At 41.6% G+C, this 27,268-nt stretch overlaps 6 protein-coding genes across 16 annotated transcripts in view; 3 read left to right on the top strand and 3 right to left on the bottom strand.

Annotated features, from left to right (window-relative positions):
• sim (bHLH transcription factor single-minded) overlaps positions 1-7,109 on the top strand; it is a 51,554-nt gene extending 44,445 nt beyond the window's left edge. For all 5 annotated transcript variants that reach the window (XM_031990978.2, XM_031990974.2, XM_031990976.2 and 2 more), the window contains one exon: positions 365-7,109. In XM_031990978.2, the coding sequence (XP_031846838.1) occupies positions 365-1,125 (761 nt within the window). In that variant the 3' untranslated portion in view covers positions 1,126-7,109. The remainder of the gene's footprint in view (positions 1-364) is intronic.
• A 3,258-nt stretch (positions 7,110-10,367) lies between these two features.
• On the bottom strand, positions 10,368-14,738 carry LOC116433184 (uncharacterized). The gene is made up of 3 exons (XM_076365163.1): positions 13,977-14,738; positions 12,385-12,506; positions 10,368-11,298 (listed from the first exon to the last, which is right to left on the bottom strand). The coding sequence occupies exons 1-3, from the start codon at positions 13,977-13,979 to the stop codon at positions 11,106-11,108; spliced, it is 318 nt and encodes a 105-aa protein (XP_076221278.1). The 5' UTR covers positions 13,980-14,738; the 3' UTR covers positions 10,368-11,105.
• A 392-nt stretch (positions 14,739-15,130) lies between these two features.
• LOC116433182 (transmembrane protein 267) lies at positions 15,131-16,103 on the bottom strand. Its single transcript, XM_031990982.2, has 2 exons — positions 15,816-16,103; positions 15,131-15,721 (listed from the first exon to the last, which is right to left on the bottom strand). The coding sequence occupies exons 1-2, from the start codon at positions 16,101-16,103 to the stop codon at positions 15,389-15,391; spliced, it is 621 nt and encodes a 206-aa protein (XP_031846842.1). The 3' UTR covers positions 15,131-15,388.
• LOC116433183 (c-Myc-binding protein) lies at positions 15,842-18,017 on the top strand. Of its 3 annotated transcripts, none has more exons than XM_076365164.1 (4): positions 15,842-15,906; positions 16,391-16,582; positions 17,071-17,192; positions 17,294-18,017. In XM_076365164.1, exons 2-4 carry the CDS (start codon positions 16,580-16,582, stop codon positions 17,436-17,438), a joined length of 270 nt encoding a protein of 89 aa, XP_076221279.1. In that variant the 5' UTR covers positions 15,842-15,906; positions 16,391-16,579; the 3' UTR covers positions 17,439-18,017. The 3 variants fall into 3 exon arrangements, with proteins under 3 accessions (XP_076221279.1, XP_031846845.1, XP_031846843.1); XM_031990985.2 differs by lacking the exon at positions 15,842-15,906 and adding an exon at positions 16,205-16,321; XM_031990983.2 differs by lacking the exons at positions 15,842-15,906; positions 16,391-16,582 and adding an exon at positions 16,643-16,815.
• mgr (prefoldin subunit mgr) lies at positions 17,923-19,345 on the bottom strand. Its single transcript, XM_031990951.2, has 4 exons — positions 19,267-19,345; positions 19,020-19,156; positions 18,153-18,701; positions 17,923-18,072 (listed from the first exon to the last, which is right to left on the bottom strand). Exons 2-3 carry the CDS (start codon positions 19,101-19,103, stop codon positions 18,207-18,209), a joined length of 579 nt encoding a protein of 192 aa, XP_031846811.1. The 5' UTR covers positions 19,104-19,156; positions 19,267-19,345; the 3' UTR covers positions 17,923-18,072; positions 18,153-18,206.
• Positions 19,346-23,257: 3,912 nt separating this feature from the next.
• Positions 23,258-27,268, top strand: part of sev (receptor protein-tyrosine kinase sevenless) — a 28,249-nt gene continuing 24,238 nt past the window's right edge. For all 5 annotated transcript variants that reach the window (XM_076365162.1, XM_076365161.1, XM_076365160.1 and 2 more), the window contains exon 1: positions 23,258-24,250. In XM_076365162.1, the coding sequence (XP_076221277.1) occupies positions 24,095-24,250 (156 nt within the window). In that variant the 5' untranslated portion in view covers positions 23,258-24,094. The remainder of the gene's footprint in view (positions 24,251-27,268) is intronic.

Below are 27,268 nucleotides of genomic sequence, written 5' to 3'. Positions count from 1 at the left end.
TCTAATATTATATTTCCTCGATTTGGGTAGTTTGCTCTATGAAATCGTGCGGCATTCGGCGCGTTAAGCATTACTTTGCTACTATGTCTAGCAGAAGAAATACTACTATATAAGCTTCAGTTTAACCCTTTGCGGACGAAGATTCGAAATATAGAGAACCGTCGGCAGATGAAGCTAAATTATACATCGGTCATTTAGATAATTGGAAGAAGCGAACTACGTACTAGTCTACGGCTATAAATCTACGACTTATTAAATATGAACATCTGATTCAAAAGCTCGTTCGTAAAGGGTTGACTCGCTATTCGAAATTACACGACGATCCCCGTGCACTAACGCATTAAAATACAATTATCCACGACAGACATGCATCAAGATCCCCTCGCGTCGGTCCAGCAGCAACAGGAAGCGCAGCACCCGCACCTCCTGCACCACGCGAACTCCTTAACGAACCTGCAACAGCATAGTCCCCAGAACGCTCAACAGGACCGCCAGCATCCCCCTCACCTGCTGCACCACGCGACACCGTTGCCGAGCCTGCAGCAGCAGCAGCAACAGCAACAGCAGCAGCAGCCGTTGCAGCAGCACAGTCCTCAAGGTAATCAGCAGAGGAGGCCGTACTCGACACCGTCGAGTTTCTGTCGCCGGCAACACACACCCCCGATAGGGATAGTGGAAGGTGTGATCATGTATCCGAACTGCGGATTCAACAGCGAGGACAGTTACAGCGCTAACGCTGGCAGCCTGCAGCACCACGAGGCCTCCTACCTGCCGCATTCCGATTACCATAACGCGAACAATAATCCCGTCAAGTATCCCCATCATCATCTAGAATCCACCCCCGCCGGATACACCAGCGTGATAGTCGACTCGCAGCAGATCCGCGACGGGGCGGGGCACAACAACAACCGTCGGAGCAACATGGAGAATCGCTTGAGCACCGAGGACTGCGCGGACCTGGCCGTCGAGTCGCAGCAGTACAGCACCGTGATCGACGCGCAAGATGGCGGGCAGGTGCACCAGGCGAGTGCCGATTTGAGGACGTACACGCCAATAGCGCCCGTTGCTTACGTGACTCCGAACAACCATTTTTGCCGGGGCATGAGGGTGATGAGCAGCGAGTGAATCGATCGCGTGGCGAACACGACTTTCGAGGAGTGTGTGCGCGGACTGTCACGATTCGGACTGCGATCGGTTTCCCTCGGGTGACCGTTGGAACTCGTGTCCTCTACGGTGTATCGACGGGATGATCCACTATCTTGTTTCGCTCTTAACGCCGATGTAACCGGACATTTTTAGGGGTGTCGCGGTTTTAAGGGACGCAGTGGATCACGTGTCGGTACGCTCGGCACTTAAAGGAACGATGACTGTACGAGCTTTTATTTCCGATCGGGGAGAACCGAGTTTCTTGGTTCTCCGAGCTGTCGGTCGTTAGATCTGTTGCGTATACTTTATTCACATATCAAGGCGTGCTCTTCGTTCGAGGCGTGCTAGGACCTTCGAGGAAACGAGCCTCGCAGTAACATCGCGATGATGTTGGCTCTTTAACACGTTGATTGTCGATGAATTCGAGAACACTAACGTTTGTCTGCTTTACGATTCGGGTGATATTTAAGATACATTGGTGAACATTGTCAATATGGATATACTAAGTACAATAACAGTTGTTATACAAAAATCGCTGGATAGTCAACGTGTTAGATATCAAGTTAATGTCGCAAAATGTTTCTGCGAACAAGATTCCTGCCGAATAGGATCGCGATTTCAAATCTCGTTCACGACGTACGATTAAGCGGTGTTGATCAGGTCGAGTTTATTGTTCGTATTCTCGTTTGACTATTTTCATTACCGACGATATTCGCTGGACGCGTTAGTTGACATTTGTGCTCGTTTGATCGCTTATTTGACCGAAAATTCTTCATTGACGATAATTTAACCCTTCACCGGCAATACGATCTTCCAACGCGACTAATGCGAACCTTTTACGATCGAGCTCAATTTTTCATCTTTTCAACGAATTCCGAAACACTTATTAAAGTCCTTAATTTAATATACAATTGCTTAATCCTCTTAGTACCCTGCGATTTTCCATGGCCCCAGAAATACGCAGAAAATAAAGATAAATCTTCACTTTCTTTTTAATTCATTACAAAAATCTCTGTAATAAGCAAACCGAAATATCTGCTCACGAGTACTAAGAGGGTTAAGCCGCATCTCTATAAAACTTTGCGACAGAAACTCCAAATCGCGGTGAAGTCATGGAGAAATGAAACTTTCGATAAAACTCTAATGATCTGTATTGCAAGTGGAGGGTTAATAGAGGATTAATTGAATAGGTCATTCGGACGGACAATCGAACTCCGCGGGATTCAACGGGAAAAAAGGGAACACGAAGATTCGAGGCTCGACTTGAAGCTCGGTGAAACGTGTTTCCGCTGGAATTCACGCTGGACGTGATTGCCCGACATTCTGTCGCCCACGGAGGACGAGCCGAAACGCGTGCACCGAGATTCCGCGGGACAAGAGGCGCGGAAGCGTTCCGGCAGGCGCGAACGAACGAAGATCGCGAGGTTCGCCGACGAATCTGTTGCTTCGCAGACGTTGTTTCTGTAAATACGAGGACGGAAGAGAATCGGGAAGTGTCTAACATCGGATTGTCTTTCGAGACGGCAGCGTGGCGCGATGTACATAATCGTAGGCGTGTAAATTACGTAGTCGTCGTAGCGATTAAGGACGTGTACATATTTGATATTTCTAACATAGGATCCGAAGACTGACCGGTGCTTGTACCAACCGACCAAAGAAACACGCCCTTGTTGGAATAGAGACAAACGAGAGAAACGGAGAGAGAGAGAGAGAGAGAGAGAGAGAGAGAGAGAGAGAGAGAGAGAGAAAGGAGAAAACGGAAGGAAGAATTACGGGAACGTAATACATTGTTATATTTTTATCCGCGCACGTTCGACGCGATGGACCGACAAGTACGTGTACTTGCAATACTGTATATAAATGGTAACCTGGTGGTCTCCGTAAACTTAACCACTGAAGTATTTTAACCCTCTATAGGCCCCTGACTTTCAAGTCACATATTATACTCGGTTAAATTCATCTAATTCTTTACCACAAAATGACGAGCGAGAATGAAATAATTAACACTAGAACTACCAAGCAGTCAAAATGGGTTTTGATTTTTTTCAAATCAATATTCAAAATTATCTTGAAAATCAATAGTTTTACTTGACTACTATAATGAATGAAGAAACTGAAAATAATCGATTGTTACAATTTTTATAGGAATTATATATTAATCGTGTTAAATACACGGTAGTTCTAGTGTTAAACTTTCATACACAGAGACATTACGTTGACATCATTATAATTTCGAAGTTATGAAATATATTCGTTTTAATAAGATTATTGAGTCTATTTAAAATACATCGTTACTTTGTATTTACACGTTATCTATGAATTCATAGTGCACGAAGTTCGTTACAGTCAAAAATTCGGCCAATAGTGGGTTAACAGAAACATCTGAGCGAACCCCTCTGTTTTCTCGGCGCATATCCGGTAACGAGGAAGCGGACCGCCATGTATAAAACGCCGCGTGTATACACCGTAATCTTATTATTATTTATATCGATGTAAATTAAGCGGGTCTCGCGGCTCGTAGAGGAGGGATCGTCGCGTTGTACGATAAACTTAACATTGTAAGCGATTGTAAATATTGTACAAGTATTTGCGCGCGCTGCATACCTATGCGAGAGAATATAGTCATATTTTCCTCTGACGATTCAGCTCATTGCCATTCGTTCACCGATGATCCTCTTTTTAGGCGGGTCGAACGTTCGCCGCCGACTCGAACCTGTTGATCGTAGTTGCAACCGGGTAGAAACGCAGTTTGGTACGAATCGGTTGAATTGAAGATTTCTTTTTGGTTCGAGGAAGAATTCTCGTTCTCTGATCGGATCGGTACGATCGTTTGATTTCTCTGTCTGTCACGCGGAGATAGTTTGCTCTCGAATCCTGGGGAACTAAACTGATCAACTTTGTTTCCCGCGGGTTTCTCGATTTATCGTAGCGTATCGGTGTCATTGAACACTTTTATCTTAAACACTTGATCGTATAACGTTGGTTTGTTAGAGTGCCACTACCATTTTCCTTTCGATGCATCGTCGAGTTTCCTTGCTTAGAATTTCTGTGGAGTTGATCGGATTGGCTTCTGCAACGCTCGATTACCATTGTTTTTATAGAGGAACTGGTCGAATCTCTTATTCTGTTTAATAAAACCATGATATTTAAAGAAACGAGTGACGATTATTTTCATTGGGACTCATTCATTCCGCTGTGCAGTGAATTGTTCGTTCGCTCGCTATTAATGCATTGCGTACCGGCTGATCTTCAGAAAACTGAATTGTGATGGCAATATTCACCGTCAACTTATATCATACATAGAAAAACTCAGATATATTATGTAATATATTTTAAATAGATAATCAATTCGAATCAGATTTTATACTTTTTACAATGCTCTGGTAATTAGATAAGTTGCATAGCTAAGTGTCTTTGTATGAAAACGAGATTTCTCGTTGCCAGTGCGCAATGCGTTAACTCGGCCGGCGGGTACCAGTCAGAAATCATTCCGAGCAATTTCACGGCGAATAGATTTTCAATGGCCCGTTAATGTTTGCACCTTGAATACCTGCGCGCGGGCTATTCAACCGTCGCCCCTTCACAGGTGGCGGGATGCCTCTTTTCATTGCGGGGATTCCCCATTACCTCTAATTTGCTCTGCCGCAGGTACCGGCCGAGGACAAGATAACGCTACCGAAAGCACGCTGCATTTCGGTGCCCATTGAATTACGAATGTTAAGCCAAAACATATGGGCTCGGGGGAAGTGCACCCTGCAAGACCCGTTTCTTAATTTACATTCCGCCCGGATTCTCTTTATCCCTACTCGAAATATTTACTTTCACACGCAAACTGATAGAAGTTCTGAATCCTAGAAAATACAATTCGAACGTTACCGTTCACTCGTTTTAACACTAGAACTACCAAGCACTGAAACTGACTTCTATAAATTTCTTTGTAAAACGTATAACTCTATTAAGATTTCAATTGGCTTATATTTCAGTGTAGGTATCACTAAATTAGGTTTGATACTAGATTTACGGAAGCTTGTTTGACTCATATTGAATTTTATAAATATTATTTGGCAAATGTTCGGATGGATTTTGATTGATTCAATTACGTGATTATGGTTCTTAATATATTTTTAAACATTTGATTTCTTAGGTCTAACAATAGATTAAACTGTACAATAAATGTCCGTAAATCTAGCGTTAACGATTTCTCAAAGGATTTGTACCTTTCCAGTAATTATAAAAGGAGAAAAGAAAATAATTTTTAATAAATAGATTCAACAGAAAACATCGTTTCTAATCAAACTTTTGCACGTTAACGCCATTGCTGGATCATGCATGATAATGTTAACAAGTTGAGTGCCGCACGATTTTGCCGAGAAGAATGTACAAAATGAAAATAACCTAATATCAGATTATACAATTGAAATGCATTATCATTGCAGATTTATCTTGTCGAATGTCGCTACGTTAAGTAGTATTACTAACAATACAGAAAAGTTTCGAAATGATCATCGTTTAATCGAATAAATTATAGTAATTCAATTTGATCGAGATCACCGGTGACCCCATGGCATCCAACGTGTTAACAGAGAAATCTCGTTTTTATATAAAGACACTTAGCTAATTACCGCAGCATTGAAAAAATATAAAATTTGATTCGAATTGATTACCTATTTAAAATATATTACATAACAATATATCTGGGTTTCTCTATGTATAGTGATATAAGTTGACCTCAGTGAAAATTGCCATCACAATTCAGTTTTCTGAAGATCAGCCGGTACGCGATGTGTTAATTAATGAAAGTGTGAAATTATCTGATTATTAGATGCCAGTAAGTAGTACGGCTGAAGTATGTCAAGTAAATCCACGACAGGGACAATTGTGAGATCGTGAGAAGGCTCACCGCACAGTACGAACCACCGGTTAGCCGGCGACAATGGCACAGAGGATCACGTCCCAGCATCCGGCCTCAGCGCCCCTCCAGCGAAACAGAAGAAAACAACGATCCTGTTTTTCTCCGGCGTTCCCCCGATTGTCACTGGGCCGGCACGAACAATAAATTAATTGTGCCTCGTACGATTCCTGGGTTAGCTTTCGGTGGTCGCGTGCTTGCCTGCATGGGGTCGCTCGTGAACAGGGGCACGTGCCTCTTTATAATCGCCGTCAGGCCAGCTCCGCCATTAAAGAGAAATCTAAAAAGACAGGTCCCACCAGCCAAGTCATTTCCTACGAATCGCTGTGCGATCGTGTAATTTCAGCTTTCGTTAAATCACCGAGAGAAACAATTTGACACGTTGAACGCCGCACGATTTCATAGAGCAAAGTACACGGAATGGAAAAAATACAATATCGAATCATTTGATTGAATTGCGTTATTATTATCGCACATTCATCTAGCTGAACATCACCACATTAGGTAGCATTATTTATAATATAGAAATGTTTCAAAATATCGTCTTTATCCCATCAGAAAATGTCAGAATATATCCAATGAAAAACTTCCGAGTGCAAAGGGTTAACCCCTTGCCGTACGATGACGAGTGAGACTCGCGATGAAGATTTCTAGACTAATTTAACAACAATGTTATTCATTACCCATGGATCAAAGCGAACTATTTTGCTATTATCATTGTACTATCTTCAAATAAAATTTCCACTTGAAGTAGAACGGACAATTTTGCTGCATTCCTTCCAAATTGTCGATAGTAAAATGGTACATCAGCTTAGTGGCGAAAGTAAATGGTACGCCAAGGGGTTAATGATATCTATTACCAGCATGTATCCTTGATTTATATAGCTCCTTTGTAATAATAACATTCATTTCTGAGTACATATACGACGAAATTTCCTGATTAAACAACTGAGGCCCAGTGTGCTAAAAACTCCAGAATCACGGGAATTAAATTCGCCCCGTAGGACGGACGTGGACAGGTCTATGAATACACGTCGCCGATGATGTTGGTGTAACGAGGACAGCGGCTAAGGGTGTTCAGCGTTCACGAGGGCTGCTATTATCGGGCGTGTGTGACTGGAACGACGATCGCACCGGAGGAGGGCGAGCCGCGTGCGCCTCGTTAAATTCTTCGGACGGTGAATGCGACGCAGCCACGATTCTGTGAAATTGTGCGATCATTCGTCACAGGATGCACCGTTCGCCGACGGCAACGCTCGCGTCACGTCGAATCCCTGCCCCGCGATTAAAGCGACGAACACCGTGAACAGAGAAAATCGGTCAAAGACGTTCCACCGCTCGACCCTTAACCCTTGGCGCTCCTATGTCGAGTCAGACTTCTATTTTATTGCAACCTCTACCTGTTTTAACAATTTTTTCTATGTTTACTTGTGGTATCACAATTGTACCATTTAAGGGTAACATTTCAATGACTCCCAGATATTCTTGAATAAATAAATAGAGCGTATTAAGCTGTAATTGAATGAACTGACGTCGACGTGAACCTCAAAGTGAGAAACCAAGAGCACTTCGGAACGCAAAGGGTTAATTTCTAGACATTCTTGACATTTTCTAGACGAATTCGAGGAGATTGACAGAGATTGGAAGATTTCACCCTTTGCACTCGAGAGGTGACTTCCGGTCACCATTTGATTCGATATAAGAAAATTACAAAGTGTCATAATGCAACGATATGTGAAATATTTATATAAAATAGCTTTGCTTCTTAACACAAGATAATCTTCTATTATCTTCAATTGAACTGATTCAATTAATTTGGTGGAAAATTAAATGTTCTGTTTTGTGAAAACAAGAACCGCATTTGATGAATTGCGAGTATTGTAATTCGTTTGTTTGAACGGAAATAAGGGAAATTGATTCTGGTTAGCAGTTTTATCTGAGAACAATTGTACTCGATTCTTGATAGGAATTAATGGAGCTTTTAGACGTTAATTGTACAAGAAATATTACATTATGATAAAGAATTTTATAAAGGATTTTATTTTTTATTTATTTCTTTCTTATTATTTGTTATTAGTAGCTGCCGACTGTAAAAACTCGGAGTGCATTGCAAACAGATTTTTGAAAGATTATAAAGATTAAAGGATTCAACGGCACGTGCAATACATCTTATTATATTTCACCGCGAGAACGAAAGATCAACACGCGACGATGCGACTGGATGCTGGAAGAACAACATATGTCCCGTGCCGGGGTTTATGAGAAGCACAGCGAGAGACTGTAATCCCGGACGATTAGGAACATAAACGCGGATCCGCGGGGTGCGGTTAAGCTAAACACTCGACAAGTTGCGTGTGCAATGGAAACACTTAAATGAATCCGCATAGGGGAGGCAGTCGAATATTATAGGGGGTTCTAACAATTTTCCTCCAAAACCTCTATTTCTCAATTCTTCGAAACATAAACATAAAATGATTTATACCAACGTGACGCTAAAATATTCGATCATTCATTAACCCCTTGCCCTATAGTAACATGTCAAACACGTGATAGATTTCAAACAGAATTGAACTAAAGGTTTGCACGATCCTTTTGAATTCAAGTGAAACATTATTCTTCTACTATCAATTACACTTCGGAGTAAAGATTGATATAGAATACGCCTGCAATTGTTTTCCTTAACAAATCATTAATGACATAGTAGTTCTATTTCCTTCTACTTCTATTTCTCAATTCTTTGAAACATAAACATAAAATGATTTATACCAACGTGACGCTAAAATATTCAATCATTAACCCCTTGCCCTACAATATGTCAAACACGTGATAGATTTCAAACAGAATTGAACTAAACATTTGCACGATCCCTTTGAATTCAAGTGAAACATTATTCTTCTATTACCAATTATTAGTAAAGATTGACATAGAATACGCCTACAATTGTTTTCCTCAATAAATCATTAATAACAAAGTATCAATCGTAGCGGAGAAGTGAATCATAGATCAAGGAACTGACATTCTTCATCTTCACTTCATTATATTCCTCAACTCCACACTATTCTCAACCAGCAAACACACCAATATTACCTATAAGACATACATCCTTCCAAAGAAACATCTCAATACAGATTCCCCAGTACCATCAGACAAAATCCTTCGGCCCGACGGAGTAAAGCCCCTTATCGTGCGTAAACACAACAGATGGATAACCCAGATTTCCGGACAGCCCGGCTACAGCTCGAAAAAATGCCCGATAAAGTCGCGGATGCAAATATCTGCAACGTTTCCCCGGTGCGGAGGCGCGGGATATTTCACGGTAGTATGGTGGCCGGAACGATCCCGGCCGCTGTGGTACGCTACCGGTTACGGATAGTCGCACGCACGCGGGGGTGGGTTGCGTCGCCGGGAGTGTACACGGGGAAAAACCGGGCCGCGCGCGCGCGCGTATTGTAAATCCGGCGTGTAGAGGCCAGGTGGCGCTTTCCGGGGCTGTGTGGGTGCACGGCGGTAACACAGCCGAGCGCGAGCCGTGCACATGCACGCGCAACACGTGCGCACGGGGGTACATACGCACGGGGGATGGGCCTGTGCGCAATCAAGGCGAAGGGGTGCTTTAGCAGAGTCGCCCCGCGGTAACCACGGCGACGGCACGTAACGCCGCCCACAACCCTCGGGCTGTCTTGTCCGATGTGTTTGCTCGATGATTTTATACCAATTACGGCCTATCCCCATGCTATTGCCTACTCCCCGTGGCATCGTCTGTATCCCTACCCCACGTCCTCATCGCCACCCACTCCGACGACGTCGCGTGTGCCGGCCGGAAGGTGCTCCACTTCCGCTCTAAAAGCGACCAGCGAGTACTTGGAGCCGGGGCATCATCGCACGGATTTCCCTGGGTCCGTGTGCGCGCCCATCGAGTCAGTAGCTCGACGTCACCCTTTTGCCATCCGACGCTCGGGGAACGTTATACCTTCGACTTTCTTCGATTCCTCTTCGTCCACTCCTTGGACCGTTCTGGATAGTGCCATGCTCTTTTAGGCTTGACGGGGATTTATTCGGTTCGATGATTCTTGTACTTGTGGATGAGGGGATCAGGCAATGGGGTGGTGTTGGGTTTCCTGAGAGAGAAATAGTGAGACCGGATAGGGAGGTTTCCGTAGGACACACATGTCTGGGAATTTGATGAATGATGAGCTGGGATAGTAGTCCACTTGTTTGGGTATGTCATTTGTGAGTAATTGTGTGGATTGCTTCGATGAGTTTTAAGGAATGATGATGAGAGTTTTTATTTGTGGAATGAAATAATGGAAAGTTTGCAACATAATAGTCTTTATTATAAACAGTATAAGTTATTAACAAAATGGGTACATTTTCAGGATTCAGTGGCTACGATCTTAGGATTCGATCTGCCAGTAATTAATATAAGTATGTTAGGAAATGTACCCAGTATGATTTGTATTAATCTACTTAACAGGTGTTTACTTCTATGATCTATTAATGCCTTTAGTTATGAACACACACGGTTCTTACATTTGTATCCAGCGGTTTGAAGTATACGGCGACATCTACTAGTAATTGAGTGCAACCGATTCGAAAAATCGCAGACTTGTGGTACTGTGAAATTACGAACGAGGTATCTAGCGACATCTACCGACGATGGGATGAAATGTTTCGGAAGAATTTGTTCCACCGTTCGCCGGATACAATGTAGTTTATAAAAAATAATATTCATTAATTTATATTTAATTCGAATTGCTTCTATTTAATACTTTCTTTAATACAGAGATTAAAGTGATCGTTCCGGCGTTCGAAATGTTCACCGCATTAACCGGAACGACAACGAAGTTTTACATAAATGACTGTATATGTATAGATAAATAAGTTTTATGGCAAATGATTATATGACTAAATTTACGTGAGTCTTATCTTTATGAATATCTTACTTCACGAATTCAGCACAAGATATAATTAATTATCCTAATCGATGGTCGGTTGATGTTATATGAGAGCGTTCGATGAAATTTCTTCGACACTTACGATACATTCATCCTCAAAATTTCGATCGTGCCTCGTGATAAGTGCCGTACTGGTCTTTATTCTTCATCCCGTAATCATCGTTGAAGTTTTCGGAACCGCTATACATCGAGAAACCACGACGCGATAGCAGTTCACCTGGCACAATCGTGGGATTCGTGTAACAAAAATCTGCCATCATACTCGTTTGTCTATTTAATTGATTCGACCTAAAACAGTCCCATAATGTAATAAAACCGCCTCCTTGAAATAAAAGTACATTCTATAAAAACAACCGTATATCTTACAGGTAACTCAAGATCGTTTCTACAAAATATGATTTAACAGTTTACAGTTCTAACGAGAGATCTAGCAAGATTTTTCTCTAAACAACACAAGTTAAACTAAAACCTATGAAATTGTAAGAAATAGTAATTCATAGAAAAAGATTCACGTGTCCTTAACACGTTGAATGCCATGGAGTCACCGGTGACCCACAAATCGAATTAATATAGTTCACTCGATTGAACGATTATTTCGAAACATTTCTATATCACAAATGATACAACCTAATGATGACGTTCAGCTCGATGAATGTGCAATAATAATAATGCATTTCAATCAAATGATTTAATATCATATTTCTTCCATTTTGTACATGTTGCTGTACGAAATCGTGCGGCGTTCAACGTGTTAACGTCATGTGTCGTTCCCCGAACGAAGGAAATCGCGGAGCAACGGATTAATAAAATCTTTCTTCGAATCGGAAAGTAATTGTAATAAAAGAAGGTGTAGTCGCGTGCAAGCCTCTCTTAACTCCTGTACCCATCTCGCATTCTTCTAACAAGATAAGCTAAACAATCGTGTCGCGTCGCAGCAAAAGATAACGATATCAGCGACGGTGCGCAGTGAGTCACGGAATCACTAAATGCTTTCTATTCGCTCGTCGTATCGCCGCGATATTCGTGAATTTGACAATCGAGTGTATGTGTGAATCTTACGTGACATATCCCGATTGTCGGCCTACATCGTCGAGAACGTGGCTCGTCCCAACAATACGAAACGTCGGCTATGCAACTGACACGTACAATTTTAATAAGAATTTTCATTAAACCTCTCTTAATTACGAAAACACGCTTTAAGAAGCAAAGCCTTCCGCGCGGTTTTGTATCGAAGCAAAGCTCAATGGGATTGTTCATGACGTATATATATATATACACTGGGCTGGACGGACTGAGATGGAGTTTTGCGTGCGCGAAACAAAGTAAGAAACCAATTGATTTGTCACTTGTGTTTTACAGAGACAAGGTACTCACCCATCGGCTGTTAATCGGTTCACTTTCATGAAAAGTACGCACACCAAAATGAATAGGAGCAACAGAGCGCCGACGATGACTCCGCACGCTATAGCGAAATACAGCAACAACTCATCGGTTTCCTGGAACATCGAACAGGTACGTGTTAACGATGACGATAACGATAAGTAATTTCATGACGAATGCATCGTTGTTATTCATTCCCATCTGCACACCGAAATGTTTCGTTTCGGTAACCGATAAGTTAGACTACGTAACAATTAAAAACTCGTCCCCTCTCATTCTTTACTGTGTCTTCTTCCAGTCTGATTCTCATTTACATTCGCCCTTGAGTTCTCGATGACACAATCGATCAGATCCTATTGCGATTCCGCGGGGAGCCGAATAACTAATCCAAAGAATCCTGAACGATGTCTCAGAGACGCCTTAAAGAATGGACACACCGTCCGCGATGGGAAATGAGAATGCAAGAATGTAAAAGAAACTTCGTCGCGCATGGTTGCTTTGCACTTCCTCGAACCAGCATTTCGCAACCCGCATTTAACGCGGATGTCAACAGACCGAAAAGGGGCAAACAAATAAGCCGATCGGAAAAGGGGAACTCAACGGGCTCCGCGGACCGATCTCTCGCAACAACGAAAATGAGAATCGAAAACTGAACCGATGACCGGGGTCCTTGAGCGCGTGTCACACTGGTCACTCCCGCTCGTTCCTACGCGAATTGCATAGAATTGTTCACGCTTCTCCCGGATCGCTTTCATCGCATAGCTCTGTGATTCTTCTTGCGCCAGGCCAACCTTGAAGGCACATAGTTGCATCTCTAATGGCCGGCCGGCCAAGTGGTCGTCGTAATTAGTGTTACAAAACAAGCATTATTACGGCCCCATGATTAGCCGCAATCCTTGTGAAAGCGTTTCTACCAGTGCGATCACCCGCGCGCCGATCGTCGATCTGATTAATTGCTTGCAAACTAGAAGTCGCGCGAAACGGCGTCACGTACAATAATGTTATTCATGAGGCCGATGCGTCTGGGGTGGTTCGATGGAACGAGCATGCCTGCGAGCGATCGAGTAGTAAATCGGTAATTCATTCATCTGGTCGACGGACTCGAGTGGGCAAATCTTGATGCGCGCGACAGGTTCTCTCGACCGTTTATTTTTTCCATTCGTTTCACTGTATACCGAAGGAAAGTATGAATAGCGCCTGTAATCTCTGCAGAGATTCGATTTTATTCCCAAGTTACGGTATCGGGAACGGCGAGCGTGTCGAAGGCGATCGCTTCGAAACACAAAATGGCAAGTTATGTAAGTGAAATGTAACGAACAGAGCGACCGATGTCAAGAATGAGACCGATATTAATTAATAGGTTACGATCGAGCCCGTCGTTAAGTACGTTTCCTTCAGGTTCGTTCATACATGAATCGAATTCGGCGTCCCAGGGAAATTCCCAGACGCTCTGTATATATCCAAGGAAACCACGCTGGTTTAAATATATATCGGCCGGAGCGATTCGCGGTCAGTCGACAATTTCGACCTCGACTGAGTTTACGTACAACGATAGAAAAAGCAGTAGAATCCGGCTGTGTACTCACCATGGTAAATATGTAGGAGAGTACGAAAGCGAAATGGAGCCCCTCCGGTGACAATACTGGACTGACGCTCGCAATCAAGATATCGGTATCAGCGTGTTATCGTTACGGATTTGATATCTACGAAAATCTCGTGGCATTGTATATCTCGTATTCAACGAAATCGGCATGTCTCCATGTATAAACCGCGTCGAGTCCTCGCAGTACTCCCGGGACCATCGATGATGTAACCCGAGGGCAACGGTGGTTGTCTTCAGCAAAGCAGAAACGTATTCGTACGGTAATTACTCATCGTCTGTTAAGCGGGAACTTAATGACCGCTTCCTCGTGTATAAATTGAAATATCAGCGGAGTGAGAAAAATACGGAAGTCGGCGGAGGATTAATAACACGGTCGGTACGCTTCCGGTACCGGGATAGTTCCTTCCGAGCACTCGGATCACTTGAACAGTTCCTCGAACGGAATCGGTGGCTAGGTAAACGAACACTTGTATGAGACCGGGACGAGAATGAAGCAAAGTGTGTAACAGTGCCAGCAAAGCAATGCTGAATGCTGATAAACCCCTCCAGGCTGTGGTAGGTGTATATGTACACACGTGCGTGCGCGGCTGACTTCTTGCAAGGGTATCCGCGTCCTCCGCGCTCGCCTATCAACTCCACACGCGCCACAATTTCTACGTGGGTATCGTTAAATACCTGTATCAGAGTAAAACGACGAACCTGCCGCGTAGACGAAGACGCGCCGCGACGCTGGACGTGAATGACACCGCGAACACCTGTCTCTGTGAAAAGAGCTATGTAAACACCGCGCTCGTAACAGACCTATTTTCCTTCTTTTTTTTCTTCTTTTTCTCGTTACGCAAGCGTTACCGTGTCTAATGGTGCAATTAGAGTAAGTCGTCGTTATTCAACGGAAATTATTTCTCATGAGTTTTTAATTAGAATTAGTCTCATTGGAATCGGCCGCATGAACCATGTGCACCGTTCTTCCGACGCGCGGACGTTATCTGAATGAAACAGGAGGATCGCGAATTACCGAGGATCGCGTGGCGGTGAATGCTGAGGCGGATTCGTTGCATTTTTCCGTTCTGACGAAGAACTGTGTAAATGATAGGGAAGTTATAGATGCGAATGATCGCAGAGGTGTGTGAAAAAGGTTGCTGATTTATGATTTATATTTTGAAAATTTATAAAAATACATAATAAATAACAAGTTCGTTTAATATATCTTTTTTTAAACTCTTTAGTTAACCGATAATAATCACAATAGCAGTCTGATGTTTTTATAAAAATACAAATGTTGTATAAAATACATGCTACGCATTGTAATCCTTTCTAGTAGCAAAACTAGATTAAAGTTTGTATTAATGAAGTTTTATATATATGTACATATAGAGTGACATGTTTTTATAATATTTACACCATATGGTTCAATGTCACATTATTGTATGCCTTGAAGTCATAATCACTTGGTATCATCAACCACTGCAACACGTAAGGAAGCATCATAGACATACTTAAATATAAGTAGTAAGGAATAGGTTGTGTAGAACCTATAGGACAAAACCATAATCCCCTTCGTGTGCCATCACGTATGTGATGGCTTAAGAAGCTTGCTAAAATCATCCAGGAGACATGGCTTAGTTGTGGATGATTATACGCGCTCGAGTAATAATTAAGTATGAGCCAGATTATAATGGGAAGTGTTGTACAATGCATAAATGGTCGTTTTTCCAAGTGCGTGGCATCCTAAAAGAAATAATACAAAGTCGAATTATTTGTGTATTGTAAAAAAGAATATATTTTTATCGGTATGGTGTTTTATAATGATAGTAATACATACGCTTAACTTCCAGCTCCATGCTGCAATAAAGTGGTCTATATCAATAAGAGATGATAAAACGGTGCACCAGATAATGCTACGAAAATTTTGCGTAAGAGGCCTTTTTAACAAAGTTAAAATAACTGCCCAAATGAGACCACCGACGATCGCATGAGTAATATTGTCAAATATTGCGCGTGATGCAGCAGTCTTTCCATATCTTAAACCTTGATCACCAATGGACGAACAAAGACCTATAGCACCAGTCAATACGAATTGCACAAAAAGCTCTTTTTTTTCAAGAAACATTCCAACAAGGCTTACTAAAAATATTCAACAATCACTTCTTATTGACTTTTTCTTTGCTGACGTTTACAAGAAAAAAATATTCTGTAGACAAGAGTCTGCCATTTTGTATTATCAATGCCACGATATACTGCATTCATGAATAATTCAGTATAATCAATTTTAGCTAATTTTCTAATAAATAACGTAATAAATAGTGCTTTAATATGCTTATATTAAAAGTTAATATAAATTTATCTTATTTTTCTTTATTTTGTATAACGAAATAAAATGACCTTTAATCATTTCAGATTTATTGTGGTATGTAAACATTCAAGATGGTGTCGGTCTGTAGCTAAGGCGGGAGTCTTTTTTGACTGAGTGAGTTGTTGTCAATCGAAAGAAACTATCGTGACATTTGGGTAACACAAGGGCTGAAGAACTCCTGGTGAGAGAAAGCAAACTCAAGAAGACGCCGTACACTAAACCTGTATAACATAATGGTAAATAAATTTTTCGTTCAATAAAAGCATTGAATATGCTTTGTTTTGAAAATCGCATATGTGATATAGCTTTTGTTCTCAGCGTGCTTCGTTACTTATTTATACCATCGTATAGTTCGAGAAACACGTGTTCCTAAAATTTATTTAGACTATTTGATAGAGTACAACTGTTAGATAATCGTGATAAAATAATTGTTTCGTTATAACTTGCATTAAAGATGTCTAACGTGAAGGTAACTGTATTTTTACTTAAAATTTGGAAATTTACGTTAGTGTACGAAGCAAATAAATCAGTTGCAGATTCATTTAAACTGCTATCATAATGACTTCTTTAATAATATTCATATTACAATTTCCTTGTAATGTGTGAAAAGTTCATAAAAATGTACATACAATTTATATGTATCAATGTGTACCATACATTTTTTATTCTTACTAAAAAAATGTAACATTTTCTCATGGTTGTATATCTGTGCTTCTAATTTTAGCCTCCTGATACCAAAAGAGAAGAATTTCGAAAGTATCTTGAAAGGGCAGGTGTTTTGGATGCGCTTACAAAGGTACTTGTATCTTTGTATGAAGAACCTGAGAAACCTGATGATGCTTTAGAGTATCCTTTTGTTATAACACAAAAATTAATTGAAGAATAATAGCAGGTACTTCATTGATAATATACGTTTTGTGAACAATAGTTCCTTAATTATGTAATAGATTTGTCCGCCAAAACATTGGAGGTATCACAGAAACTGACTTAGAAATGGAATCATTAAGAAAGGAATTAGAAGAAGCGAAAGCTAAGATTGTTGAATTAAAGGCCAAATTGCTGAAGTATGAAGCAGCTGAAGATGTAGAATAATAATAACCACATATTATATTATACCTACAATATATGTGACACTGACAATGACTTCCGTGGGAAGTTAGACAGACTATGTGCCTTACAATAGAAATAGCAATGAACTCGAGAACATTTTGAAGCATAAGATAAATTAAGTTTTGTTTTACACATTCCATTAGTCGTATGTCTATTTCTTAATCATGTTTGCAAAGCTATGACTGATAATTTTCGTATTTATTCTATAACAAATTTAAATGTATCTAAAAACATAAGACATAGTTAATAGTTACAGTACGAAAGCAGGATATGATAAAATAGAAAGTAATCACTGAACTAAAGTTTTATTTCATATAATATTTTTATGATGAGTGTTATGTATTGTTTTTTTTTTTTACTTTATACAACTTGTGTATATTTTTTTTGCAGAAGTATCAAAACTTGTTAAGTTTAATATCATATAGATATGATAAGAGACTTTATTGTAAGTACATGAAACAACACGTTAAGTTAGAATTCAGATGTATTTATGACAATATACATAAACATTGGTATATCTAGCTTATAACCTAAACATATTTTAATCCTTTATTCCATTGACATTTTCCGACAGCACTTCTCATTCACAGGCGTTTTTCTTGATAAAGTAAGTAACCTACAATAAAAAGAAATGTTACAAAATTATAAATATTCAAAGATGAGATACAAATGCTTTCACGATTTTAATATAATTACTTTTTAGGTTTTAGGCAATTATTGTGTGCAAATAAATTCATTAAAAAATAGATTTCATGTTGCTTTGCCTGCAGCTGCTTGTTTACGTTTAACTTCCCAATTATGAATGCGTGCTATGTTCACTTCTGTCATTGTAACTTGATCTTTTAGGAAATCTAAATCATGCTGTACATAACCCATGTTTTTCGTTGCTGTTTCAATATTTTTTTTCAACATTTCTTGTGCTTCATCAAGTGTATACTCTAACATAACATTAGCTCCTAGCCATAAACATACTTTGTCGGTAGGTGGAATAAGAGCTTTTGCGAAAACTTGTTCTGATAAAAGGAAGTGAGTTTCTATATCTTTGTTATTGGTGCTCTCTGATTGTAACTTTTTAATCATTTCCAATGATTTCTCTAAATCTACGATCTTTGCTTGCAACCGCCTCCTTTTGTGAATCAAGTTGTATTCCATGAATTTATATTTGCCATTATTCTCATCCAGCATCTGGAGTACTTTGTCTGCTGATTTATTTCCAGGTTCTGCCATGAAAGCGTCGACATCGTCCTAATTGTAAAAAAAATTACGTATAATAGAATACATTTCAGTTACAGAGAATTTGAATGTCATGGGGTCTATTCCCTTTATGACCATATAAGGTTTGCATTGTGAAAGTGTATATTCAAATTATTTTATAAAGTGTTCAAAATCTTTACAAAATGTAACGATTAACAAGGATATTGGTATTGATTCCTTTTTTCTTTTTAAAAGAAATTATATTCACTGATCCGTTAAAAACATACCTCGTAGCAAAATGAAATTTGAATGTATAAAATACATCAAATAAAAAGTAACGAAGATTCTTAATTTCAACGTTATACTTACTACAAAGTCAGCCTCCGGTATTCCGGCATACGACTTTTTCTCTTTATCCAGTCCAATATCGGAATCTTTGCCACTGTCTGCCATTTTGAATCAAGCGAATAAATTCTTAGAGCATGCGGTCATTTATATGCAGGTTTCTGTGATTTTAAATATTATTAATATAATTATAATTTTAATACGTATACATTCATTTAATGCTACCTTCGTATCAAACTAAGGTATAAATTTGTTTAAAAACAAAACTTACATATAGTTTAAAATTATCCTTTTGCGTAAAACCGTATAACTTGATCAGGAGGTAGCGTCCTCTGGTGGCAAAATACAACGATAACATCCAATCTAGGTATTATTAATTCTATGATTGATTAATAGATACTGTAATGCTATTTGTCCAATTTAAATAAATAAAATAAATACGTAATACAGAGACGTAACAATAATGGAAATCATATTGCAAATATTTATTTATATTACGAATTTAAAGGGTACACTGACCTTCTTATATTTTATGCTTATTCAGAAATACGTCAGAAAATGAGATTGATCTTATTGTTACTAATATTACTTTACCAAAAAAAAATACTTGTATATATAAATTGGAATCAGAAAAGGCGTTAATAAACTCGTGTTAAGAAGCTTTTAAATTAATAAACGGGTATTGTACTCGTTTAAGTGTTAGAAGAGCAATTGAGTTGTAATTAGCTGATAATGATAACAATTATCAAGAAATGCAGAAAACTATAATTCAAGGTGAACTTTGTTCTTCGAACACTTGTACATTTTATTAATTACGGATAATTGTTTTCACTCGCAATACTTGTTTTCTTAAAGTATACTAAAAAGAAGTGCATTTCTCGATAATACAAAACAAAATCATATAGATAAATATGTACACGCTTTCAAAATATTATACCCATTCCACATGTTCCTATTATTTGAAAATTGTGAAACAATGTTAATAAGTTGGTTTTCCCTTTTCCCTAAAGATGAAGATATTTCTTCTTATTATAATCGCTCCTTCGGCCCTCTTCCAGCGTACGTTTCCATCTAAATTAACCGTCCACCCGCACCCCGCATATCCGATCGCCGTACACGGACGGACAAACCGACATTACATTTACGATTGACGCAGGGCGCATTCCTCCTCTTTGATACACTTTATTGGCCTAATAGAGCCGAATTGTTGCTGTATCGTGTAAAGCAGGGTAAGCCCCTGTACTATCCGTCTAGACGTCTTATAGAAAAAGAACCTCCCTTTGTCAATTGATTACGTTGTATGCAAAACAAACGACAAATCACGAGCACGCGTTAATTCGATTCAGTGTATTATTGTACTTTGAAACATCGTTTTCCTAGTTAATCTAGAAATTCGTAAACGTAACAAAATGATTAATTCAGATCCCCGTCTTCCATCAGCCCCCCTACGCATCGTTGATCAAACTAATTCTCATCTATGGGGTTGAACGAACTTCTACTAAGATCTATCGTCGAACCATTAATCTTACGTTCTCATAAAAGAAGAAATATTCCTTTAAATTTGAAAGACTATCCCAGTCTCAAGTGCACCATCGTTTGATCAACCTCTGAACTTTCTCCCGTTTAGATCTATGCTAGACGAAGGATAGTAAATGCTTAATAACAGCTAATTCGCGAGCACGAAAAATCACGGTAACCGAGCGTCTCCGACGTGTCGAGGATAAACTAGCTCTAATCGGTGCGCGAAATAGGCCCGGTCCGCGGCCAGATAGAGAATAATGTCAACTTTCTCGTCCAGCACGAGCGTAGAATTAGCCGGCTAGGACAGATTAAGGATGTAACGTTTGTTGTAGGCGCATAGATCACGATGATGACCCGTAACGAGTACGTGTCGAGCGGCAGGGCGATCATATGGGTACGGGGTACACCAAACAGGAGTGATCCGAGTGAGCGAGTGACTGAGTGAGTTGGAGGTCGGAGGAGTATATTGGCCATTTCCGCAGGAAGCCCTAGGTAACCTGTAACCGCCATTGAGGTTGGAACTAACGTGCCACAGATCGCTGTCGTTTCATAACAAGCCGTACTGAATTCGCCTGCTCGCACCGCCGACGCGTTAATCGATTGATCTTCGCTTTTTCTGCGTGGAGGCGGCACCGTGCCCGGCCAGATTAGAAAATGCGATCCTTAAATGCGACAATAAGACAGCCTCAACTCGAGTTCCTTTTCGCGCATGCACGTTACGCTATCGTCGCAGCCACGGTCTCTTAACGGTAGATTCTCCGAGCCTACCGATTTCAGCTTTCACTGTCATTAACAATTAACGTCGCCTTCGACGCGTCGGTGACCTCAAATCGAATTACTACACTTCATTCCATTGAACGATGATTATTTGAAAACTCTTCTATATTACAAGTAACATGCAGCGACGTTCGACAAGATAAACCTGTAATAACGCAATTCAATTACATAACTTGATATTCGATTATTTTCATTTCGTGCAGAATTCAATGCGTTAAATCATATTTATCCTTCATCCTTCAATCCTCCAAGTTTAAACTCGCGCTAACAGTCTAGTGCCAATGTTCTTCCATCAGTTCAGCTCAGCGCAAAAAGAGGGTAATAATCTTTTAAACGCGTGGCAGGATTATAGCACTCGTCCGTGCTAGATACGTGACGTACCTACGTTAAGAATTCCAGCAGCTTCTTGCTGGCCGGGCGAAGAACAGCGTGCTGCGGCTGTCGTTCCGCGCGGCGGGACCGAGTTCAGGGAAGAGTAAAATTTTATTTTCAAATCGTACGGTGTTTACGTCGTTATCTCCGTCGATCGGCGTCCGTCTGCTCCCGCGTGTGATGGATGGTAGAATAACCGCTCCGAGGAGGGGCTGCTAGCGCGAAGGTAAAACGCTGCTCCCCATCGATCCGATAGATATGCGTGCCGTCGAAGAATGGATTCAGTTCGGGTCATCGGGAAGAATGAGCCGAAGCGTGGCTCCGCGGCTGACAATGGTGCCACGAATAATGGCGATCGCCTCTTGTCCTCCGCAGATTTAATCTGCCCAAATGAGTCATCCTGTTAACTCGGCCGCCGTTAAAAAGAATCGGAGAACCCTTTCGGGCGAACAGAACTGCGACTCTGTTCGCCGGGGAATCCACATGGTCCAAGTAATTAGCGGAAAATTCGGATCGCCTTCACTCGGAGAAGAGGGAACCTGTCCCGAGTTGACATTGGCATCCCTTTTCGGCCGCACTGTCAACAGAGCCACGTCCGTTCTCGGAGGGTGTCAAAATGATGCGTGTGTACAGAAATTTTTAGAGACGATGCGGCTCTTCGCCGAAGCGTCAATATGGGAAGTATTTGTTCGAAGCTGGCCTATGAATTTGCTTTGTGCCATCCGACCGTATTGTGCGGCTCGGGCCTAACGCGGGAGAAGAGGGTGGTTGACTTAACGAAGTGTTCTTCAGCCGAGGTGTAATTCGAATTCAGTTTGCGCTTCGTCTCGACGTTTATTGTACGTTTTTATATACAGAAATTTGAACGTTTAGAATCAACTCTTTTGACTTGGACAGTTAAAATACATTCGTTGTAAAAATTGCCATTGCGTGTATCTGATGAAAATAAAATTTTTGAAATGAACCGTTTTAAAGTTAATGTCTTTCCCTTCTGAACAAACAGAGAACGTTAACCATATTATTAATTCGTACCTCTATATCTTTAGAGTAAGCAACGTATTTCATAATTCAAGTACTCGATACACTCGATTGGAATTATAGTTACGAATGAAGTATTCGGTTAATATGAATTTGGAATTGTGGACGTTCAGATGGTGTTCATGCAACTAGAATGAAATACTGAGCGTACCTCGACTTCCGAAGCGAAGGGGTTACGAGTCCTCAAAGACGTCCCGACGAATTACATTTTTCGCAAAAGGTATTTCCCCATGTCTGAACGGTCCCTTTCTTTAGCGACGCGATCCGTGGCCGTTTGAACAATGCCGGCAACGTGGACAGTCGGTTCAAACGGCACGTGCGAATGTATGAATGAAAGTTTACGAGGATAGTAAGAACAGGTCAATCTGCCAATTGACCAACTGTCGGCCGGACCTGCACGAACAGAAGGTTCGGATCGTTCCTCCCTTCTGTTCGTCTTCGGCCGGTTACAGGCGCGGCGAGGCTCACGTGCACCGCTCCGAGAGCACCTACCACCACCGTAGAGAATTGGTCAAGCAGAGTGCAACAGATAAGGGTGCCGCTGGTGGGGGATAGTTGACTCTCTAGTGGCTACTCGGAGTCAGTTGCTCTTATGCTTGCCAGACATTAACAACAACCACGCCGGGCCATTGCTGCGTGAGCCTCGTGACTCAAACGTCACAGGTGACTCGAAACAATTTTTCGAATTCTCTCCCTTCCGCCCTGCGCGCAGGAAGGAACCAGTGAACAGTTTTCCGTGATTGACGTTCGTCCGCGTAAACGAGGAAAGTGGTGGACTGGGGTTTTCCTCGATTTCCGATACTTTTGCCTTTGTGGATTACGTTAGTGACAATCGGGTGAAGAGGCGTCGAACAACGCCAGTGTAATATTGTCAATAAGGAATCCTTGGAGGGTGTGAATTTGTAACTGGACGATCAGAACTGAAGATCGAAGGTTCAACGTTTTCAGCGAGCAAGAGTAATAAAAAGATACAGTACAAAGCAGTATATTCAGAAAATTCAGGATCTTCGATGAGAAGCATTTCCGTATTCGTTTTTAAAGATCGCGTCGAGTCTTCCTTAAGAAGTGTCTCCTTGTGATACTCGACGGAAGAAGGCAATCTAGTCGTCTGACCGTTGATGTGATCGTTTTAGTGTGCGATTTTGCGGGTGGCTGTGATCCGAGGACGTTGTTTCCCGCGAAGGACAGTAACGAACGGGTCGAAATCCTCCGGCTCGAGGACCGACGAGAAGAATGTGGAAGAGGGAAGCCGAGTTTGTGCTCTGAAGTCTATGTTAACGTCGCGGAGGCTGTCAGGACCGAGAGAACAATGACGGTCGACAGTTAGATACTTCCCGCAAAAATTCCGTGGAGGGTGATCGAGGGCTGGTTCCGGGGGGGTTGTGGATATTATGTTAGCAACGGGTGGACTATGTGTGTTCCTGAAGGTGCTGGCGTTGGCGGGAAGCGTCTTGGCGCTCCTGCCAGAAGACTTCGAGGATCGGGCTGCTCCTGCCAACCTGCAAGAGGAATGCGCATCGAGATGCCCCGATCTCGACTTGAATCAGGTAATTGTTCCTTTAATACATCGAAGTGGACACTCGAAGAAGTCGTTGAAACAGCAGAAAGTTTGTATCGAAATATAAATATGAAGATTCCACTGAAACGGCACCCGAATGTTAAAGATATTTACTATACAGCTTGAGAATTGTCTTCCTCTGTCTACCGATAGATAATTTCTACGCGTTTCATAAACACGCAGTAAACGTTCCGCGTTCGGAATGCACGTGATCGGTAATTATCCTCGAAAAATGGCACATCTCGGGTGAAATAAAGCAACAAACGACTCGGGGTATTCGGCGGAGTTAACAAGGTGACAGGTTACGGACGTACGAATGCCAGACGTTCGGTAACGAAACAGATAACCAAGAATTTCGACTCGCGCCAAACAGATCTATAAATTCGAGGCGTTTTTATCGCCGGGCGTTTTCGTCGGGTTTTATCAATTGTTCACGATTAGCCGCGTTGTTATTAGACCCTCGTGTTATGAAAGTGGCAACAGATAAATGTCACCGAGATTATTGCGTATAGGCCGCGGAGCAGTTTGAAAAAGAGCGTCGAGACGCGAGCCGGTCGCTAAATTGCCCGTGAAATGCGTGCCATTTTTACCGTGACGTGTTTTCCTCGTATGGGCGAACACGAACTCCGCACTGTTTACAGCAATAAATAATCGCAATCGTCGGAAAATTTGCTTATCGCCGCGATTCCCTTCTCCGGGGAAGAGGTCAACGCTGCCGCGTGGTTCACGTGAAACCGAAACGGATCGGGATGCGTTCGCGATGATCGCGCGAGCAGCCGTTCGATAGCCTCTCCTCCCGGCGAGAGGTAACGATTAAAAAAGTTTCGTTTGTTGTTTCAATTTGTGCCCCCGGCTATCTGAGCTCCATTTGTCATTCCCGCGACGCGCAACGATCTTCTTTTTTTTTTTTTGTCGTCGTCGGAGTTTCGGTGGCCGACGATATAAATACTCCGGTCGATCTGGTCCAGCGATATCTTATCCGATGGATGATGTAATGATCCCTCGGTGAAAAGAGGAGAGGAGAAAAAAGGCCACCGCGATTCGGGCTGGAATCGCGAGAAGCGCTCACGGAGAAGCGTAGCCGGGGCGAGCGGCACAAAAATGGCTCCGCACGAAGGACGTATCAATTTAAGTCCACTCTCCATCCCGACTGTACCATTCATTAATTAACTTAACTACACGACGGCGCATCATCGCAGTCCATAAGCATGGTCTCGAGGATGAACGAGAGGAGCTGTAACGGATACAGGAGCCTCTAATCATTTTTTTTTTCTCCTTTTTGTTGCTTCTCGTTTTCAAGCGTTTCCATTAGAAAAAAGACGAACCTTTGCGGCGTCCAGTGATGTCCCCGGTTTACAATTAGTTCATTCAACAACGCCGTTCGGCGTCACTTGAAAGGACCGTTTAGAAGTTCGCCAATGCTTTATTTTTTGCTGCTCTTCCTTCGGCTCTCACGAACGGTGAATGAACAGACTGAAAGGATGCATCAGGACAGATGAACGGAACAAAAGGCGGTCTGGAGAAATGATTAAACCGATCCTTTCGTGGAGAGTCCAATTGATAATTGGTAGCAATTTCGTTCACGCCAATTGCCGAAGACACAGATTACGAGTTTCTTGCGTAGCGGTTCTTCACACGCGCCACTGGGATCCGGTGTTTTTTTGTCGTTCCAATCGAATTCTCGAACTGTCGTGGAAACTTCAGATAACGACGGAATCTAGGAAATCAATTATTCCAATTTTCATCGGAGCAGCGAGCTTTGTCCGTTGTTTATTGAGAGGGGATAGGCTACCCTCGATGCATTTTAATTATCCAGGGGTCAGATAAAGGGACGCTCGGTCCAGAAATCAACGTCCCGCTCGCTTATCTTCCCCCTAAGAACCTTCCAACCATTTCTAGGTTCTTTTTCACGCTCCACGATTTCGAAATTCCCGAGGCTGACAAGCAGTTTGACGAAGCGTCGAACCGTGGTCCAGATAAGCGGCGAAAACCGGGAAAACCCGGAGGCGCACGGGTCGATTTATAATGTGAAATTGGTGTTCGCGGCGAGCTGGAATGGCGCCCGCGTTATTTACTAAACACGAGTAACAGTGTAGTCCGGTTATCGTATCTCGAGGTGATGCCTAGGATGACCTTACTACGCTTGCATAATCGCGATCGTGAGCTTTCTAAACTCGGCTCCGGGGCTGCTTCACGAATTCGACCCTGGCGATAATTTATCGTACTTTGGCATTAAACGATCTAACGAGCATTGCCTCGATAGAGACGTTATTGTTATTAATACGCAAAAAGAATGGGCAGGCCTAGCCGCGCGTCGCTGCAAGCGCGCCAATTAGCTGCGCAGCCCGCCCGTCGCTTCCGCAGTTAGCGGAGTCTAGCTGGAATTCCTCAATTTCGTCGACGCCGTTGAGTTTTTCACTTTAATTGGAAAATAATTACTTAAACGCCGCGTGTAATGGATCCCCTCCCACGCGTTAACCTACATACGATTTCGTTCGCGGACGCGGCCGACTTGCGCGGAATAATCTGGAAATAAAGTTGAAACTCGAAGAATAGAACTGGGCTTAGTTTGTTCTGAATATGGAAAATTTTTAATCGAATTTGTTTTATTCCTTGGTATGCTTTTAACCCTTCGCATTCGAGAAATTCTGAGTCACCATTGATATAGCAAAATTATGAAGTCTCGTAGTATTAAGCTTTGTAGAATGTGTTAACATATGAAATATTGAAATGAAATGGCTTTATTCCTTAATTTTGTGTATACTTTCTTATTAGTTACTTCCAAAGAGAATGTCAAAGAATATCGTCTACATCTCATCGGGAAACTAAATATTTCTAGCGAAAAACTTTCGAGTAAGGATTAATATCTTCATTTTGTAAAGTTTTGCAGTCTATTAATGATAAAGATGAATGTAGTTTTGATAAATAAATTATAGGAAAAATGAGGAAGAAATTTTTGTCTGGAAGTTATCCAGGTATCGGAGATTGTAGGCCAGTATAAGAGGAT

The sequence above is a fragment of the Nomia melanderi genome, chromosome 2 (assembly GCF_051020985.1).
Source record: "Nomia melanderi isolate GNS246 chromosome 2, iyNomMela1, whole genome shotgun sequence".
Lineage (NCBI taxonomy): Eukaryota > Metazoa > Arthropoda > Insecta > Hymenoptera > Halictidae > Nomia > Nomia melanderi.
This window is presented reverse-complemented; position numbering and strand designations above follow the sequence as displayed.

Coding starts and splice junctions, on each gene's coding strand:
- LOC116433184 (XM_076365163.1), bottom strand. Junction 11,299..12,384: donor AACCGATTAACAGCCGATGG/GTGAGTACCTTG, acceptor GGACTGTTTTAG/GTCGAATCAATTAAATAGAC.
- LOC116433182 (XM_031990982.2), bottom strand. CDS start 16,103: ATGTTTCTTGAAAAAAAAGAGCTTTTTGTGCAATTCGTATTGACTGGT. Junction 15,722..15,815: donor CATGGAGCTGGAAGTTAAGC/GTATGTATTACT, acceptor TATTTCTTTTAG/GATGCCACGCACTTGGAAAA.
- LOC116433183 (XM_031990983.2), top strand. Junction 17,193..17,293: donor AAACCTGATGATGCTTTAGA/GTATCCTTTTGT, acceptor ATTATGTAATAG/ATTTGTCCGCCAAAACATTG.
- mgr (XM_031990951.2), bottom strand. CDS start 19,103: ATGGCAGACAGTGGCAAAGATTCCGATATTGGACTGGATAAAGAGAAA. Junction 18,702..19,019: donor TACCGGAGGCTGACTTTGTA/GTAAGTATAACG, acceptor TTTTACAATTAG/GACGATGTCGACGCTTTCAT.